Source organism: Trichoderma harzianum (assembly GCF_003025095.1).
Source record: "Trichoderma harzianum CBS 226.95 unplaced genomic scaffold M431scaffold_5, whole genome shotgun sequence".
Classification (NCBI taxonomy): domain Eukaryota; kingdom Fungi; phylum Ascomycota; class Sordariomycetes; order Hypocreales; family Hypocreaceae; genus Trichoderma; species Trichoderma harzianum.
Window position 1 is genome coordinate 2,110,147 of NW_020209253.1, and position 18,949 is coordinate 2,129,095.

Genomic DNA, 18,949 nt, shown 5'->3' on the forward strand with positions numbered 1-18,949 from the left:
TCAATGGAACTTGAACGAGGCAACAGAGGTGAGGTAAGCTTAGAAGCGGAGTTGTGTCTTCAAGCGCGCCAAAGGTACAGGTACCCGTTGACATGCTGAGACAATGTACCGCCGTGCCGACTTCCTTATCCCTGGGCCTCCTCTCTTTGGTACCTGGCACAATGCGATGCATGCCATCTTAGCAGGCACTCCCAGGTACACGCGACCTAGGGGCTGCTACTAGACACTCAATGCCCACTGCATGTACCGCGACATCAGCGTTCGAAATCTTAGGCAGCCTGACCCCGCTCAACCTCAAATAGCTGTGGTAAAAGTTCCCCCAAGCTCTGCTCCAGGTTTCGCCACTTGACTCCCAGAACTTTATCCGTCTCGGCCGTGCTGACGCCAAAGTGCGTGTGCGACTCCCGCTTTCCGGGTTCGCCGATCGGGATTCTGTCGCCGTACTTGGGGAACAATCGCCGGCTCACGTCTGCCAGCTCCTGGTTGCAGTAGATGCCGCTGGCGAGGAGATAGCGACCGCCGCCGGCCTCGACAACTCGGAGGGCTTTGACGTGAGCATCAGCAACGTCGCGGACATCGACCCAGACGGGACCTCTTGTCGGCGGCAGGGTGTTGTCACGGCCAGCAGACACCGCGGCCCAAACCAGCAGGTTGCTCGTGTTGACGCCGGCAATAGACTTGGGCTTTGCCTCTGGCAAGAATGGGCCAAAGACCATACCGGGACACAGACTGACAAGATCAAACCCGAGCGGCCTACTTTCCATAAACTTCCAGGCGGCCTTCTCCGCTGCCGTCTTGCTCGCGCGATATGCCGCAGGCGCGTTGTCTGCCTGTACTCCGTCTTCGTACGTCAATGGACTCCAATCCTGAGCTGTGTAAGTCTTTCCGGGGCTTGGACCGGCCGCGGCGTCGTATATCGAGGCGAAGCTGTTTGTGTGAATGATTCTCCGGATACTCTTGATCTGAGCCGCAGCCTCCAGGATAGCCGTTGATCCTTGCACCGCGGGGATCATCATGTCTCGTTCAAAGTTTGTTGCATTGTAGTGAAAGGGCGCAGCAAGGTGAAGGACCGCTACCGGTGATAGGGGCCCAAGAATGTTGAGATAGCTTTGTGCGTTTGTGATATCCTCGATGACGACGACGTCCAGCCTGGGATGTCTCTGGTGTGAATTCTTTACTGCATCGACCTTGGCCGCGCTCCTGACGGTGCCGACAACATGATAGCCCTCTTCGAGAAGGGCAGCAACACAATGTTGCGCAATGAAGCCGTTGGCGCCGGTGACGACGACCAGCGCCGGCGGCTCAATGGCAGACACAAGTAATGAGGGCATTTTGTTAACCCAAGAGGATGGAAATGTGATCCAGTGATACTTCAGGAGCTCAAGAAGAAAACAGACGGAAAAGATGAAATCGTCTTTCTATCAGCTCAGGTGCTCAATGGCCTCAACGTCAAAACACAAAGGGAGGACGACGTTATTTATTCAACGGTCTCCAGAGTATCTGTCATGAGATTGTCGTGTCAGCAATTGTCCATGAGGGGAAAGAGTAGTGGCCACAAACGCCCAGACCAGCGGAGTATCATTGCAGGCTCATGACCGCATTCTCGTGGGCGCTTTCCCGACGGCAAGACGAGTCCGGTGTTGCACGCCGCTTGATGTTCTTTGACGAATCCACGAGAGGGCGAGAGGGCTTGATGGAGCGATAGATCAGCGCTGGATCCCCAGATTGTCGGGCGACTCCGACTGGCAAAGCAAAAGACGGTGCTGGATAGCGTCCCAGCCCGACCCCTGCAGCCGTCGCAAAGCTCTCTTCTCGAACGAGCTTGTGCGTCTTTCCAAGAAGCCTCCGGTGTGGGGCAGTGAGGAGGAAAAGCCGGCATCCGGCCCCGGTGACCTCGCCGAGCGGACCGGTGTAGGACATGACATGCAGCCTTGTCGAGAGGAATGTGGGTTAAATGTGTGCTGTGTTTGAGTCTTCTGAATGGTCACCGATCATCCAATATTACACTCGTGCTTGTGTGACTGTGCACATGCCACAAAGTATAGGGTATTAGTCCTTTTCTCAAGTTCCACCCACAACCTCTTGTGGCATCTGGAATTAAGCCATTTGCTGATCGAATCTGTTCAAAGTTAGGATGGTCCGGATAGCTGTCAAATTCGTTCCTAAATGCCCATATCTAGGAAGCAGCTATTCAGAGCCGCGTCGACCGTGGAATTCATCCGTCGGAACAGGATGCGAAAGACAGGCTTTTGTCTACCTACAGATGATGCATACAACCTACTTGGTAGTAGATACCTGGTTCCTTGATCACATGTACGGATATCTACTTCTGACATTACTTTCTGCTACTATCGATACCTTTTCCTAGTGTCCGCTATCATCACTGCTTTCTTCTAGTGTCTGCAACTAGAGTATAGCTGTATGCTTCTGGTATCTGGCATTGATATTCAGCTTGAAATTCGAGACACGGACTGCTGGCATATCTGGGTGCTGATTAGCCGCTTCTATTAGTTCCCAGCTTACACTTGCTAAATGGACCGGCTGGGGATGTTGTACGACTTCGTGCTTTCTAGCGTCCTGTCGACTAATCAATCCCCCGCACAAAGGTGTATCACCATATTTGTCTTCGCCAAACACTAGCAACAAAAGAACCTATGGATTCAACTATCGTTCCAGAGGACTTTCTCCGCTTGAATTCACATGAAATGGCAAAGAAGAGTCATCATTATCAGTCGACACCGCCCATTTTCCGAGCGGGTGGCGCTCTTGGCCATATGCATTCCCTCGGCCTCGACCTGACTGGCGACGCCACAGCTGAGGAGTCTCACCGAATGAGAGAGTTGGAGAAGCCAAAAAGCGAACGTGATTCAACACACGGAGAATACATCTGAACTACGGTGTTAGCACTTATGCCTTTGTAACTAAAAATACACGAGGGCGCAAGAGGCAACGATGTGCGGCAACTTGCAGCCATCGTGTTGCTCCGCAGAGATGCTGCGACGACATAACAAAAGCAGAGAATCCGAGTGGGATGGCATCCAGCACAGCACTGGACATGTCATGGCCGTCGCAACTCTAAAATATCTACCGCGCCGCGGAGTTGCAGCAGCGCTGATGAAACGCTTTTTGCATTGCATGACATCTTTATGGAGTATGAAGGAAGGCATCACATTCCATCAACATGCATCTCACTTACCTTCCGATGCCACCCTAGAGTCAGCCAATAACGAACGATAGACACATATAGCATGTCATCTCCTTTCCCTGGCAGAAATGACACGAGGCAGCATACTTTGGTGCATCTACTTCGTGCTCTGTCCATTCATACGAAGCGTACCGGCTATACTACAGGGTACGAAGGGCATGTAAGCGACATAGGCGATATTCAGAGAAGAGGCAGTTAACAAAGCATTGGACATGGGAAAGACGCCAGCCGACATATCAAATATTGTACTGCTGATTTGAGCACCAAGTATCGTCGCAGGAAGTGGCCAATGATAGCCATGTGCCTACAAGTCTTGGTCGTAGTATCACGTATGATACAAAACAACATGAAGACAAGCCCCTAGCCCATCTCCCCTCTGAGAATGACGGGCTATGATTCGACGCATTGTTTCGGCTGAGGTTTCAGTCGAGCTATTCCTAGAAAGCTCATGTACTCCGTATCCGCGGCCCATATCGAGCGACCAGGGTCAGCCATGTTTGCTATCGCATATCAACTTGTGGCTTCTTCGATGGAGCAAATCCGTGGCCCAAGGCCATTGACTTGTGCGGATTATGGAGCAGCGCGATCAAATCATGAGACCAGTCTCGATCCGCCTGCCCATCTCCCGCTCCTGGCGATTCGCACTTCCGTCTGGCGGCCGAGATACGGCTCCTCTGGCTCTATCCGCGGGTGGATGATGGCGCTGACACTACTTCGCCATCTCCACAGCTTACCCGTTGCTACATGTATCCACTGCCGCTTCGAGAGCCGACACGTTTGACAATGAGCTTTGGCTGTACAGTACGAATAGCAGTGTTGGATATTCCCAAGATGTGTGATATAATTTTGCTCAAGGTGTAATCCGTACAACTGATTTGGCTGGTCCATATCTCACTTGATAGCATTGCGTCTGTAGATAATTTTGCGGGGAAGTAAGAGTCAAGCTGCAGCATCGGTCAGAACCCTGGAGGCATTACCCCTATATGGTGAGAGTCGAGACGGTGTCGTCGGTTTGCTTCTAGGATAACATCGAGGCCGAAAAGAATGGATTGTATAATGATACACACGTTGCCATAACTAACTAAAAACTAGGTATATAAAATAACAGGCTGCCTCTAAGGTATTTAATTTGCTTCATCTTGTAACCCGTAGATAAAAAGAGCCACTTCGAAATTTTATTCACACACAGACAAAAGAGAGAATAATAAAACACACAGCTCGGAAAGCATCCAGGCTTCCCCCCAGCGTGCGCGCTTTAGTATACATATTGAAAGGTAGGGTTTGTAAGATCCGTCTGCTCATCGTCGACGGCCTTGGCATCAACCTCACCTCGCTTGATGGCCTCCAGCTCCGCTTTGCGTGCCGCAGCCGTCTTAGCATTGCGAACGCCGTAGAGGACTCTCAGCAGAATGGTAACCAGGATGGATCCACCAGCGACGCCGAGAACGGTGATCTTCGCGGGCAGGTACTTGGGCTTATCCTTGTCCTGGAAGGTCTGCGGGCCGATGATGTTGGCGATGGAGAAGGCAATGGCGATGATAACGTTGACGGTAACCTTTTTCGTGTATCCCTGCGTGTTGGCACCGACCAGAGCGTAGATGAGGGCCAGGGGGGCCACGTCGAAGTTGATGAGGTAGACACCGGCGAGGGCACCGGCGTTGGACTTTGCAAAGGACATCAATCCAGCGCCAATGATGGTGGGGATCAGGAGTCCAATGATGCTCAGCCAGCGAGGCAGGTTGTAGTAGATCACGTATGTTCCGGCCAGAGTCGCAAAGATGGAGATGGCACCGGCGGGCATGTTGAGCAGAGCCGACTTCTTGGGGGTGAGGAAGATGGAGTTGATGATGGTGGCCGAGAAGGTGGTGATGATACCGGAGGGGATGACAATCAGGATGGTGTTGACAAACAGCAGCCACACCTGGAGATCCTTGAGGGCGTCCAAGATACCAGACATTTTGAAAACCTTCTTGCCAGTACCAGCCTGGTCGCGGGCCAAGGCCTCCTCGATCAGGGCCTTCTCGTCCTCGGTCAGGAAGTTCGCATCACTGATACCGCTGGGCATGAAGAAGATGACAGCCAGGGCAACGCACAGGTTGAAGGCACCGACGGAGACAAACATGATGCGCCAGCTCTGGAAAGACGAAGTCGTCGAGCCGTGCTGAGCCGCCCACGAAATCAATCCTCCCATGACCTGTCCGGCACCCAGACCGCAGTACCAGATACCAGTACGCAGAGTAGCCTGCTTCTTGTTGTACCACTGAGACGTGATCATGATGAGGGAGGGTGTAATGACAGCCTCAAACATGCCCAGCAGCGTCCTCACGGCAGCGGCACCAGCAAAGTTCTGCGTCGCAGCCGTGCAGCACACGACGATTCCCCAGAGCAGCACGTTGAATCCGAGCACCTTGGACACGGGGAACTTTTGGATCAGGTAGCCCTGGGGAAACTCAGCGACGGCGTAGCCGATGAAGAAGGCCGTGGCCATCCAGGAGAAGTCGTTGCCGACAAAGTGGAGGTTCTTGGCGATGCCCATGATGTTGGCGTAGTTGACGATGACCTTGTCGAGGAACTGCAGGAAGTAGCAGAAGAACATGAGCGGCACGAGCCTCATGTCAATCTTCCGGTAGATGCGCTTGAGCTGGTCGGTCTTGGCCAGAGGGTCGTCCAGGGACGAGCCGTGGCTCGAGGTCACTGGCGAAGTAACCTTTTCATCCATCGTGAAGTAATGTTTTTTTGTTATTTTTCTGTTTTTCTTTGGGGGTAGCAAGATGATTCGAATATCGAAATCAGGGAAGGGAGAGGATCGAAATAAAAAGAGTCCAAATCAACAATAACACGTAATTACGTTCAAGCAATAAAACATGAAAACAAAAAGATATTAAAAAGAAGAATTTGCGTGTGACTCAGTTCATTAGTTTATAAATAAAAAACCAAGAAAGCCACAAGAGGGAGAGCGAAGGGTCATGAATCAATGGCTTAAAACATCAACGCATGAAGTTTCCACCGGCGAGGCAAAAGCTGAAGAAAACGACCCGGAGCCTCATACATATATCAAACATTGGCTTCCGCACCAGCTAAGAAAGGAACGGGAAAATAAAAAAACGTACGATCCCCTTTTCCCTGCTTGCTCGGCCTTGCTATTCGCTCGCTGCAGCTACACCCTTCACCTTGTTCGCTTTTAGTGTTCTCGGCCGTTCGTTTGCATGGCGCGTCGGTTCGTCCATTCCTGCTTGCGTCCTAATACGATGTAACCTTGGCGGACTTGAGCAAGGCTAATACAGACAGGTACCCCATTCGCCTCTTTTTTCTTCTTTTTCTCTGTGTGTCTCTTTCTCACTATCTACTATTGTTTTTTCCCTGTAATAAACACTAAGCTCTAATCGATGAAGCGAATATTACATCGGCTGAATCACCTCAAAGCGGGAGCTGTCAAGGATGTCTTTGAGATTGCAAAATGCACCAAAGCGACGAGAGAGTTCATGCTGGGGGGGGCCGCAGCGAGGGCATGAACTCACTCACACCCATGTTAGAAAGAAAAAAATAAAATAAAATAAAAGTGGCTATGATATTCCTCGTTAAGCCTCTTTGATCAGCCTGGCATCTTGCAGCACTAAACAGGCCTCAGGATTTCCAATGGGGAAGGCCAGTACAAGGGAGGCCCCGACTGGAATCCGCATCCGAAACCCTTCACTTCAGTCTCTCTGCCCTCGGAAGATTTTGATTCGATGAGCCCATGGAGATTGGAGTGGGCCGTGGTACTTCTAGGATCTCAGCTCGGAATCTCGAAGCATCAATCACTTTCCCATCGAGATTTGGGTTGGGCAATGCCGGCTGTTGGGAGGGCGGCCTACAGTGCAAAAGGGTATGTTACTTTTCCCTTTGTTTACATCATGTCCTTTCTCATGTGAAGATCATGCCCGTTTCTGCAAACCACCTTCGTATCGCCGTCCCGATGCGACTATCGAACGAGCGTCTTTTTCATTTCCCCAGACGCATTGATGCCGATATTTCCTCGCCGTTACAGTACGTGGAGTCCGCACGTCCCCCTTGTGCGTACAAAAACCGTTCGTCTTCGATACGATAGAGCAATCTCCAAGCTGCCGTCAGCTCAGGCCAATGCATTCCCTCGATATCATCAGCAGCCTAACTCTGTTACGCCTAACGCGATCCTGCCTGTCTTGGTCCCGGATATTAAAGAAGAAAGAAGCAAAATAAGGAATAAAGCAGACAAAACACAGCGGCCAGCCAAAACACCTCGAAATCTCACCCTTCGCCTCCTCCCACCCAAGACACAAAATCTGCGGCCGTCGGAAACCCCTGTTCTGCCGCGCTTCCTCCCGCGGATGATCCGGACGCTCGGGTCGCTTCCGAGCCCTGATGGCCCCCCCAAAATACCAAACCAAGTCGGGCATGAGAGGCGAAATCCAACCTCCATAAAAACGGAGGGCCGAAAAAGATGGACCTACAGTAGTACGATCCGCTGAATGCTACACCAAATACCCTTTAGTGCAGAAAACCAAACATTCAAATCCTAGTGGCATTGGCGTTAACGCCGAGAAGAGAGAGAAGAAGCAAATGGGAGCCGTTTTGTCTTACCCCTTCGTGCTTCAATTCATCACACGACATACGAGAACCAAGATGCGGGACCTAAAACATCGTGAAACCAACCGTCCTGAGAATCAGGAGGCATCCTAAAACGTACTGCAGCCCAACAAGGAAGAATAAAAACACAAAACACCAGCCAAACTTCACTTCACTCAGTATCATATAAATTGCCTGCATACGAGCATCGGGAGGCGCAGCCAGACCGAATCGATAACCGACGGCACATCAATTTACATCGGCTAGACACCGAGAAATGAACAAACCAACGGCCCGTGATTAATCAAATCTCTACCCCCCAGCCATTGCCCAAGCATAAAAGTAATCAAAAGACGTCTTTGAAAGCACAATGCAAAAATTGTGCCTTAACCGAAGACTATTGCATCGCCTCTCTCCCCTACTTCTACTTCCGTAATGCCGCGCTTCTTTTGTCTCCGCCGGCTTACTGCTTGCTTGTACATGCTTCTGCTTGGATCCTTGAAAGCTGTCAGATAAGGATGCGCCGCCGACCGCCGTCGTAAACCCGCGCATCTAAGAAAAAAAAGGCGTCCGGTCCATTCCACCCTAACCGCGAGATGATAGAGTGCTGACGCGGAGCCCATCCTCGGCAAGCAAGTTGAGAAGGGGAAGAAAATGTAACTGCGCAGCCAACACATTAGTAGGTAGGTAGTATGCAGAAAGCGTAATACATACAAATGCATCGTCGCTATTAGTAACGGTGCTGGCTTCACCTGCTGGGCCTTCCGACGGCTGCGACATCCGTCAAACCTCCAAATAGCTACGATCTTCACGTTTTCACGAGCTACACGGCTTGCTCCGACGGCCGTGATGGCCAACTGGCCCGTGTGGCTGGTGGCTTCCGACCAGCGGTGACGCCTCCTCAACGATGGAAGAGCTGCAGATGCGTGTATAAGACATGCTGGACCAACATGCCTTTGCATGAAGTGTGTGAGGGCTCAAACAATAGACGTTTATTATTGGGCAAGCAGATGCTATTCCCAGTCGATTCGATTCTTCATTCATATTCGCGTGACCATAAGCTCAACGTATAATCCATCTATAATACTACCCACCTTTTCCTTCATTGTCCCCCATTGGTCGACTCTCAGTTTCTCGTCTGAGGCATCTATACCAGGAAGAGACGTAAAACGTTATAAAGTCTCAAGGAGTTTGACATAGAATCCTCGTCATGTCCGCCGCAGCCAAAAGTCCACCAACCTCCTCCCTCAGCATAGCCATCGTCGGCTCCGGCCTGGGCGGTCTCTCCGCCGCCATTGCCCTCCGGCGTGCTGGCCACCAAGTCACCATCTATGAACGATATGACTTTGGCGGAGAAGTCGGCGCATCGCTGTCGCTCGCCTCCAATGGCTCGCGGTTCCTGCACGAATGGGAAGTGGACATTCCGGCCGCTAAGCCCGTCATTCTGCGGAACCTCGTCATGCACGATTGGTCGTCGGGAGAGATTTCCGGCCAGTATCCACTGGGAGACTATCGTGAGCGGTTTGGAACGGACTACAACAATTTCCACAGAATTGATCTCCATAAGCACCTAAAAGATGTTGCCACTGCCGAAGCGGGCCAGGGCCCTCCGGCACAGCTAAAAGTGTGGCATAAAGCGATCAAGCTAGATCCCGCCGAGGGCAGAATAACATTTGAAAACGACAACGAGGTTGTTCATGATGTTGTCGTTTGTGCGGATGGAATTCGAAGTCAAATGCGAGAGCAGCTTGGCATCACTCCGCAGGTCACGCCATCCACCTCATGTTGCTATCGGTGCATTATAAGCACAAAAAAACTCCGCGAGTTGGGCCTCGGTGAATTCGCTGATAACAGTGCTATTGAGTTCTGGGGCGGAAAAGGCATCAATAAGATTGTCATGAGCCCTTGCTCCAACCATGAGGTCGTCAGCTGCTATTGCTTCTACCCGGCTGAGAAGAACGATCTCAAGGAGGATGGCTGGAACATCTCGTCCACGGGCGAGAATCTGGCAGCAACATTCCCTGATCTGGATGAGAGACTCCGGCTCCTGTTTCTAAATGCAGAGGACATCAAGATGTGGCGTCTTTACAATCACGAGCCCTACCCATATTGGGTAAATGGTCGCTGCTGCCTCCTCGGTGACGCAGCTCATCCCATGATGCCTGATCAGTCTCAAGGCGCTTGCATGGCCCTGGAGGATGCTGGAGCGCTTGGTATCCTCTTCTCGGAGAAGTATGCACATCTCTCAATACCAGAGAAGCTTCAAATGTACGAGCTTGAGCGCAGACCGCGAGCTACGCGAGTGCAAGAAAGCAGCCGGCGAGCCAGAACGGATATAACAGAACGCATCGGTTGGAGCAGTGCCAACGACCGGCCAGGGAAGCTGACCATTGAGGAGGTGTGTGGGTACGATATGCATTCTCATGTGGCTGAGCTAGAAGAGAAACTCGCCAATCCCGTATCAACCCCCTGGTAGACGTGCAACAGTTGCCGCTGCTACGGTGTTGTTGCTGTACTTGCTCTTGCTGCCGATGTAATGCTAGTGGTGGCAGCCTCTCTGATTCGGCTGTCGGTGCGGGTCGGTAAACTGTGTTAGCAAGGAATGGGAGAACCATATCCAGCTAAACGATTGGGCCAAGACGTGCTCGTTTTTTCTCTTCAGCAACAAAATCAAGGCAGACTGTGCTTAGAAAACAGCTAGTCCATGCATCTCCTCGTACCTGATGCGTGCCCAGTTGACAATAGTGCCCGTGCCTTCAGTTTGATCTCTCATCCTCCAGACTCGTTCCACTAGCTCTCGAGCATTGTAAATGTACCCGAAGCCACAGGTGCGCTCCATAACAAGGAGGCGGTCCTGAATGACAACACGCTGCTCCATAGTCCAGCATGCACCCCCAGCCATGACCAAGGGGTACATGAGACAGGGCTCCAAGGGGCTGCCATAGCGGATCTTTTGTACCGACTCCAAGATGCCCTCGACGTTGGTGACCACTCTGGCATCGTTCAAGTCGTACCCCTCCACAATCTGGTGGAGGCGGAGCCTAATGGCAAACTCGTAGGCCATAGTTGCGTGCAATACATCGTCATTGTTGGTCACATTGGCGGACCAAGCGGCTCGTGGCAAGCCGCCGTATTCATATGACCAGTGGTTGATGCGTTCTTCGATTTGCATGGCTTCCTTGCGAAAGGCAGCTTCTGAAGCGCGATCAACGCGGGTTTTCCGCTTGTCAGCAAGCGAGTTGACTACGTCGACTAGATGAAATAGCTCCTTGGGGATGCCGTAAATTGCCGAGTCTTCATCATCGGGGGAGGCCGTCAGCCGATCCAGCGTAGCTGCCTCCCGCTCATCTTCACCCATGAGCGGGGGCTTGCACGTCGACGTCGTAGCAGCAGAATCGAGGAACCGGGCAAGCCGCACGAGAAACTTGTTATGGCCATTCATACGATCGCCCTGCTGCTGATTCATCAATGCCGTCAACAGCCTCTTGGCGCCCTTCAGATGGAGCTGCCACCCTTCGCTGGTGCCATCAAACAGCTCCGTCATACACAGGAGTAGGCTGCTAACAAGGGCGATGTCGGCGTTGGATCTATCCACGTGAGGCAGGAGCCTAGCCAGAGCCTGCGTCGCTTTGCTTTGGTGGTATATACCCCTGTCTGCTAGTTGAGGTTGCAATTTGCGCCAGTGGTTCGCAGAAAGGGCCAGGATGCAGTGCATGACCAGATCATTGGAGCGAGCAATGGGGAGCAAGTAGCCGTTGTAGGGATTATTGGTGGACATGCGGCGAGACAGTAGAGACGACACAATGGTCATGTAGTGGTTGAGTAAAGCCCTATCGTGGGACGAAGTCAACTGCGGCAGCAACTGCGGGTTATAGATAGATAGTGACGACAGGGACGTCATGGGCGATACAGTGAGGGAGTCGTGGGAGTCCGATTGAGGGCTGTCGTAGCTTATTGGTGTTATTGACTCGTGCCAACCCACTGGGGACGAGCCATGCTGATCCCAGGCAGATGTGTCGGCCGGGATTTCGATTAAATCATTGGTAGACGCTGTCGGCGGCATGCCTCCAAAGTGGTGATCCAGCGAGTAGTGGCTGATGCTGGCACTGCTGGAGCTGCTGCTGCTGGAAGAACTCAAGGCCGGACTGTTACCGCCTCGAATGATGAGCTCAGTGGTGGTCCCGTCGGTCATACCATCGACAGCCACGGACTCCGTGATGGGAATATCTCTGGAAGCCACAGTCTCGGCGGACATGGATGCCGGTGCACCCACAGTCACGGCAGCGGCTGCGGTCTTGTCCTTGGGACGCTCGGCGGGCCACGCGCAGTCGAGGCACAGGCGCCTGCAGTCGCCGCATCGTGGCTTCGTCTCGTCGCATTTCTTCTTGCGGCGTTTGCACATGAGGCACCCCGTCTGCACTCTGCGGATGCGTGCTTTGGGTAGGTCGCCCACCTGCTGGTTGGCCGAGCTGCTGGAGTCGCGTGGGCGACAGGGAAGGCTCAGGCGCAGACACCGCGCACATGGCACGCTGCCATCGCAGGCCTGCTTGATCTGGGCACAGCGATGGCATACGGGACGGCTGTCGGAGCCCATGGCTATGATGTGGGATGGATGTTGCGTTTCTGTCTTGCCTTGGCTTGTCCTGTGTTGCGGTTTTCTCTCTCTTTCTCTTCCCCTGTCTCTCTTTTTCCTTTTCCTCCTCTTCTCTCTCACACAACTCTCTCTCTCACCAGCAAATCCAGGCCTTTGTCCGCGCACGGTTTCCTCGACACACACTCACAAGATTCTCCCAACTGCGCGTTTCAACAGGTTGGTGGTGGTAATACAGTTGGCCGAGCCTCCAGGCCCCAGTTTTTGCCGCCTCGAAATCACTCGTCTGCCCGTGCAAAGCGGGTATGGCTTAAGGAGGCTTTTCTTAGATGGAGCGGGCGCGGCAATAATGCAAGAGTCGTCTTCAAAACCTCTCGATTCCCACTGCTGTTCATGGCGAGGTCGAGCGTCAATAGGATCAAAGGGTTTGTCGAAGACGGGGGCGTAGATGCAAATGGGGGGGGAAGCCCTTTCGGCGAAGCAAAGTTGGTTGGTTCTACAAAAGCGGTAGTATCAAGAGGGAAACCGAGCAGGACTCGGGAATACTTGTACGGGACGGGGCGGACCCCGGTAGATAATGGCACAGGTACAGTTACTTGCGCATCCTGGTGGTGCCGATCTGGCTGCAGCGGGGGTCTGTCTTGGGGCCCCCAATGGATCCTGGATCTTTGCTGGTAGCGCTACGGGGCAGGATGTAGCGTCCAACGCCAGTGCAGCCTGTGGACTCGGCTCGTGTACGCAAGTACCGGTACGAGTACGCGCACTCCAGATGTCGATGCTTGCGACACTTGGACCTGTCAGCCGGCAGGCGTAGGTACTGCCTTGTTTGCGTCGTTTAGCGAGTGAGAGCATGCAAAGGTGCTAGCAGGGCCGCCAGAAACCCCGACATGCCCCTGTAAGCACCAGGCCAAACACGGTCGATGGAAGCACTGGATTCCATGACTGGAATGTACGAGTAACAGCAGTGGCAGAGCAGAGGTGCTAGGCTAGGTTTGCTGCCGTCATCTGAGGACAGGTTGACGAGAACCTGAAGATTGCCCGTCATTGGGAAGACGGTTAACTACACTAGTATATACAAAGCATAGCGGAGAGGGGTGGGGAGATCGGTCAATAGGGATCAATGCCGCCATCGCCGTCTCCGAAGCAAGAGACATGCTCCATTTGGTGCTATACTTAAGACAATTCGATATACTCGTACTGCGCTGGTCCAATCTATTTTGATAGAGCTAGGTGCTGTAATTACTAACGTGCCACTCACCTGTTCGTACTACGGCCTTGTGTAGTACTAAGGTAATTACTGTACGAGTCTTGGGTATATCTTGACGGGACATCAATTCAGTTCCATGCGTCTGCCGTCTTTCGCCCCTACGAGCACCTACCTAATAGATCATAGAGGTATTCGCATGAAGCGATCTGGTGTTAAAGGGATTAGTCTAGGTACTCCAGACTCCATACTCCGTACTCGTACATGTACGGTAAAAGCAAAGGAGGGGGGGCCAAGTAAGCACACATGGATGTTTACCGTGGCTGTCTCGCAAACATGCTGATCCCGTCGATTCGGGACTGGCACTTGGTGACTGCGATGCGATGCGATGCGATGCGGAAGTTCCTGTAATGCACGCACCTCTTTTTAGCCAGCATGCACCACACATTAGCTGCTGTACGGCAGGTTGATTTATAAGGATGGAACACTTGGCTTCTGTACCAGTACATCTCCAGACTCTCGTAAATTTTCGTGTGTCCCGCCGGGGAGAATCCAGGAAGGGGCCGCCTCGAGCTACTACTGGCCGGCCCCATTGCGCCGTTTCGTTTTCTCCCAGCGTTTTGGAATTGGATCAATGGATCCCTTTGCCGACCAGAATCCGCCCATCCTTTTCTTCCCATCCGTGTATCCTACATATGCCGACCTGGGTATTGGTACCTGTACGAGCAGCTCAGCACTTCAGGTTCGCTCTGCTCTACCACACTTACTCGCTAATCAGAAGCCACAGGCCGCCGGCGCTGCAGAATTCGGGGGCCTAAGATGCAGATCCCTCTGCTCGCCCCTCAGCACCATCTGCGGGTTTCAAAGCAAAAGGCCTCGACAGCTGCAACTCACTAGGCGGAGCACTGATCATGATCCATTCTGTGCGGTGCCGCAGTTGACACTTGATGTGCTGTTGGTGTGCATACAGCCGGGAATCCATCCCGTCAGCTCCATCGTCGGCCAACTTTTCGCTCCTCCTCGCAGCACACAATCATACCGTACCTGCACGAGCACATCCGGGACTGGACATAACGCCCTTTCTCCTCTCTGCAGCCATCCAGCAGCCAGCGGCGCCCCTCGCTAAAGAGCTAAAGGGAGGCGGTCATCCTTCCTCGCCTTATCTCCATGCCCTCACTGCATCGCCGCATGATGCGCCACGCCAAAGCAAGACAAACGCCAGTTGCTACGCCCGAAAGGGGACGCACTAGATCCCCGATATCCCAGCTAGACTGCATTGTTGCAATTGGCCAAGACCCTAGTCAGGACCGGCACCAGAGATTTGAGAGGCGGGGACGGGCTTGATTGCTTGACTAGCAGCAACGCATCTCGAGACGATAGGCGGCGGCAACTGGGACTGAGACAAGCATATCTGGGTTAATGCATCATATCCATACTGTGTCGTTCTCGTACGAGCACCGTTGCTGTGGGCGAGAAAGAGGGGGCTCGTGAGAAAAGGGTTGACCTCCATGGGCTCTGCAGTTCCTGACGCTAGGCCGCGAGCGACAAACGAAACGCGCAGCAAAGGAGCATGAACCGGTCGGCTCTCGTGGCGTCAACCTCCAATACGGGCCTTGCCGAACTGTCAAGAAGTATATCGGGGTGGCATGAATCGTGCTCCCGTTTTGACTGAACCAACATGCGCAAGTCACCAACGTAACAACGCTCAACACGGCAATGATAGTCCATCACCTCGCAGCGTTCGTCGACCACTGCAGATGAGCATCGCACACCTGGTACCTGTACCTGTCATACTCGCGCTCTCTGCCCATGATTGCGCCTGTACGGGGTACTTGAACGAATCAACGCGGCCCGCATGTACTAATACCCTAGCTGGCCAATCCACTGGAAGGAAAAAAAGAACGGAGAGGAAAGAAGAGAAAACTCTGAACCCTTGCTCGGCTCATCTCGCTCCGGCATGGGATAGGATCCTACCCTACTCCTAGTGGGGAGTGGATTCTTTGGCTGAGATGACTTGATTCGAAGGATGGCCTGCTCACAAGCAAGGGTCGCATTCGCACGGTTTTTAATTATTAATGTTGGCCTGCAATGCAAAACGAACATGGACACTGCTACTGCGTTACACCGGTTTTGGTGGTACGAGGGCCGGCATAAGCACCCAATTTGGCTCTCTTTCTGGCACATGTCAGGTCAGAGCTTGGCCCGATGAAACCGGTTTCTGCACGAAGAGAGAAACATTGGGATCCGAGGGGTGTGAGTGCGAATCCAGTGTGTGTGTGCGTGCGTGTGAGCGTGAATGCATACGGTACCTGCGCTACCAGAACAAGCGGCATGTCACATTCATATGTTTGGACCTCGGCGGAGCAGACAGCGATGGCTTCTGTCCCATCGGTGCCAATGCAACGCAACGACAACTAGGGAGAGGGAGAGTAACGGTACATTCAACGTGCATGTGCAGTATTACGCATGCTTTCTTGCTAGAAGTGCCCGGGTATGTCTTTTACCCATGTTGGGTTGACGATCGGCAATACTTTGTAATCGTCAGTGGTCAAGAGGAGAGAGAGAGCCTAGTCTGGATAGGTCATGTCTAATTCTTTTTTTCATCATCATGATATGTACATTTGGGCGGATCGCTTGCTCTTGGAAAGAGACGTGGGAGGAACAATAACCAACGGGGAAAAGGCAAACAAACGAGGGCCGGCACAGCGAATCGCACGGGATGCATCGTCAGTTTCCACTCAACAGCTCCATCATGGCCAACGCGCCGGGAGAATCCTGCCAAGCAGTAGCTGTGTTTGTACTCGTACAGCAGCACCAGTACCGAGTTGAAATGGCTGCGTCCCAGCCCTCCCTCACGAGTCAGAGTGAGCCATCCGGAGCTCCCTGGCGGTGCTGTCAATGAACTCTCTCCCTTGCCACAGCGCCTCGTCCATGTGCATGAATGGGTGCGGGACACCGGGGAAGCGCCGTTGCGTTACCTCGACCCCATTCTCGACCAGCACCTGTGCGTATTTCTCGCCCTCGTCCCGCAGCGGATCGGCCGAGGCAGTGTAGATGAGCGTGCGAGCCAGGCCCTTGAAGTTTGGTGCCTTGAGCAGGTTGTTCTGCCAGCCGATTCGCTCCTTGGCGGCCTTGTGCGCCTCAGGCTCCGTGGGCAGTGTCGATAACTTCAGCTTGTCGAACCACGCCAGCCGGGCCCAGTTGAGTGTCGGTGCGAACTCGTTTTCCTGCATCGATGGCCAGGGTGAGTCGGCGGCCGTGGCATATTGTGAGATGTCGTCGACGACGGGTGTACCCGCAGCCACCAGCCGCAGCGGGATGCCGGCGTCGCGAGCCAGATGCGCCACGGCCAGGGCGATGAAGCCGCCTGCTGACACGCCGCCCACCGAGATGCTGTCCGGGCGGATGTTGAACCTGGCTGCGCCCTGCGTGTGGACATGCTCGACGGCGGCGAAACTGTCTGTGACGCCTGTGGGATAAGCAAACTCGGGCACCAGGCGATAGGCCACGTCAATGACGGCCACGCCGGCCTTTTTGCAATAGTGCTTGCAAATGTGACTCTCCGTATCCAGGTCCCCCAGTCCCCAGCCGCCGCCGTGGAAGTCCAGATGCACCGGCCATGGGCCTGAAGTCTCGGGCTCGTAGACGCGCACGGCCAGCTGCGTCCCATCGGCAAGGGGGATCACGTCGTCGTAGACACGCCCAACCTCCGGAGCCGGAGCCGTTCCATAGCTGTAGAGCAGCGAGTAGTTGCCTCGCAGCGCTCCCAGATCAATTGGCTTGAGCGGCTTGGTCGCGACGTTGTCGTTGTAGAGCTTCTCGAAGGCGGGGTCCAGCTTGCCGGCCATGGAGGGGTGGAGGGGCTGAAGAGCCTCGTGTTTTCCGTCGGACGCCATGTCGAATAACTTGATTTCCTGCCTTTGCTCGTGGGCAGCAGCTGTAATGGCGAGAAAGAGAGGAAGGGGAAGACTGGTGATTCTATATCTCGCAAAGATCGTAGGTCAAGTTCTCCATCTCGAGCTCCAGCTCCCAGCTTTAGCGGCTGCAGCAACGTTGATCGGAGGTTATTAATCTCGACCCCATAGTGGGTGATACGCGCGCCGCCGGCCGCGGGACGCCACGCATCTTCGATTTCCGCGCTGGGTCCGACGGTAGACGCCAGGCGCGCATCTCCAGGCGCTCAACCACCTTTTGTCAGTGGACAGAAGAATACAAAGATGGCGGGCCTGCTTATGCCTCCTAACAGGGAATGTGTAGCAGGTCACTGCTGTCTTGGGGAATTGGTGGAAACAAATTACTATGTGGAGGTTGGCTTGCAGACGGCTTGCCGGTAAGCTGTCAGTAAGCTGCCTCGCAGACATCACACGACTTGCAGATGGCATACATCCTGTATGAAATGATAATGAGAACCCCCTTTCTTGCCTTTGACTGAGGTTGACTTGTGCATAATCACGTATCTTGGGAGAGAATTGGTAAAAACTTACCATACCCTGGTTTGTAGTCGGTTAAGTCGCTAATAGTGGGTGGCTACCTATTCAGCGGTGCCCCAAGCTTGCTATTTCAACAGCTCGTGTCTCAATTTAAAGATGGCAATAATACCAGACATTAAATAATACAGCTTTTGTATGCCGAATAGCTACTCATTTTGTTTAGGGGTCACATTTGTCGACGATTAATAATATTTGGATGCCATGGGGATGGAGCAGACGCGTAGCATAGAATGAGGCAGTATGCAACTATCATTCTGACCCAACACGCTGAGGACGAGCTACCTGAATCATTTCATTAGTAACTGTTGATCTCAGGAGACAAATTAATAGAGAAGACGCATTTTTCGGCCGTTTCAAAGGTCTAATGATAAACACAGTCTTTGTAATATACTGAGCCAGGTGTTTTTAAGGCTTTTGGCAAGTTCATGATTTTTAGGCATTGTTCAACAACATGAACTTTTAGATGATCAGCCAAGAATTATGTTGACCATTCCGAAGCTCACTAAAATCAAGCTATGAACAATGCAAAGGCTCTAGGATTTACCCTGTGCTCACGTATCGAAGATATGAATCGTCTCCGATAAGTTCAAGTATGCCGGGTAGGCATTTTAGCAGATGATCAACTGAGGTGGCTTTTACAGTAAATCGACTGGCCAGCTAAAACAGCCCCCCAACCTCCTCCAAACTGCGCGATTTCCAAGCCGATAAAACTGCCTGTGGCACTAGCAGATCAGATCCGCGGTGTGGTTCGGCATCAGCTAACAAACGGAACGCTGCGCGGGACTCACCGCCTGCTAGAAAGGACCGTGCTGGGCGTGGAACAGGGAACAGCCAGCAGTCGATGGCCAGATGCAAAGCACATGCAGTGATATGGT

At 53.0% G+C, this 18,949-nt stretch overlaps 6 protein-coding genes across 6 annotated transcripts; 2 read left to right on the top strand and 4 right to left on the bottom strand.

Moving 5' to 3' along the window:
• Positions 1 to 269: 269 nt before the first annotated feature.
• M431DRAFT_494432 (hypothetical protein) lies at positions 270 to 5,924 on the bottom strand (the record flags this gene model as incomplete). The annotated part of the gene is made up of 2 exons (XM_024917249.1): positions 270 to 1,301; positions 4,569 to 5,924. 2 exons carry the CDS (start codon positions 5,922 to 5,924, stop codon positions 270 to 272), a joined length of 2,388 nt encoding a protein of 795 aa, XP_024775671.1.
• Positions 5,925 to 7,050: 1,126 nt separating this feature from the next.
• Positions 7,051 to 7,825, top strand: M431DRAFT_507664 (hypothetical protein). Its single transcript, XM_024918999.1, has 2 exons — positions 7,051 to 7,739; positions 7,805 to 7,825. Exon 1 carries the CDS (start codon positions 7,207 to 7,209, stop codon positions 7,690 to 7,692), a length of 486 nt encoding a protein of 161 aa, XP_024775672.1. The 5' UTR covers positions 7,051 to 7,206; the 3' UTR covers positions 7,693 to 7,739; positions 7,805 to 7,825.
• Positions 7,826 to 7,934: 109 nt separating this feature from the next.
• M431DRAFT_415166 (hypothetical protein) lies at positions 7,935 to 8,963 on the bottom strand. Its single transcript, XM_024914968.1, has one exon. It carries the CDS (start codon positions 8,749 to 8,751, stop codon positions 8,176 to 8,178), a length of 576 nt encoding a protein of 191 aa, XP_024775673.1. The 5' UTR covers positions 8,752 to 8,963; the 3' UTR covers positions 7,935 to 8,175.
• Positions 8,964 to 8,999: 36 nt separating this feature from the next.
• On the top strand, positions 9,000 to 10,265 carry M431DRAFT_481461 (hypothetical protein; the record flags this gene model as incomplete). Its single annotated transcript, XM_024915956.1, has 1 exon — positions 9,000 to 10,265. The coding sequence occupies one exon, from the start codon at positions 9,000 to 9,002 to the stop codon at positions 10,263 to 10,265; it is 1,266 nt and encodes a 421-aa protein (XP_024775674.1).
• A 210-nt stretch (positions 10,266 to 10,475) lies between these two features.
• Positions 10,476 to 10,706, bottom strand: M431DRAFT_82368 (hypothetical protein; the record flags this gene model as incomplete). Its single annotated transcript, XM_024923161.1, has 1 exon — positions 10,476 to 10,706. The coding sequence occupies one exon, from the start codon at positions 10,704 to 10,706 to the stop codon at positions 10,476 to 10,478; it is 231 nt and encodes a 76-aa protein (XP_024775675.1).
• A 312-nt stretch (positions 10,707 to 11,018) lies between these two features.
• On the bottom strand, positions 11,019 to 17,480 carry M431DRAFT_63173 (hypothetical protein; the record flags this gene model as incomplete). Its single annotated transcript, XM_024921633.1, has 2 exons — positions 11,019 to 12,132; positions 16,441 to 17,480. Coding segments are annotated over 2 exons (2,154 nt in total), but the record flags the coding sequence as incomplete, so codon positions are not given.
• Between the last annotated feature and the right edge of the window lie 1,469 nt (positions 17,481 to 18,949).

Coding starts and splice junctions, on each gene's coding strand:
- M431DRAFT_507664 (XM_024918999.1), top strand. CDS start 7,207: ATGCCGATATTTCCTCGCCGTTACAGTACGTGGAGTCCGCACGTCCCC.
- M431DRAFT_415166 (XM_024914968.1), bottom strand. CDS start 8,751: ATGCAAAGGCATGTTGGTCCAGCATGTCTTATACACGCATCTGCAGCT.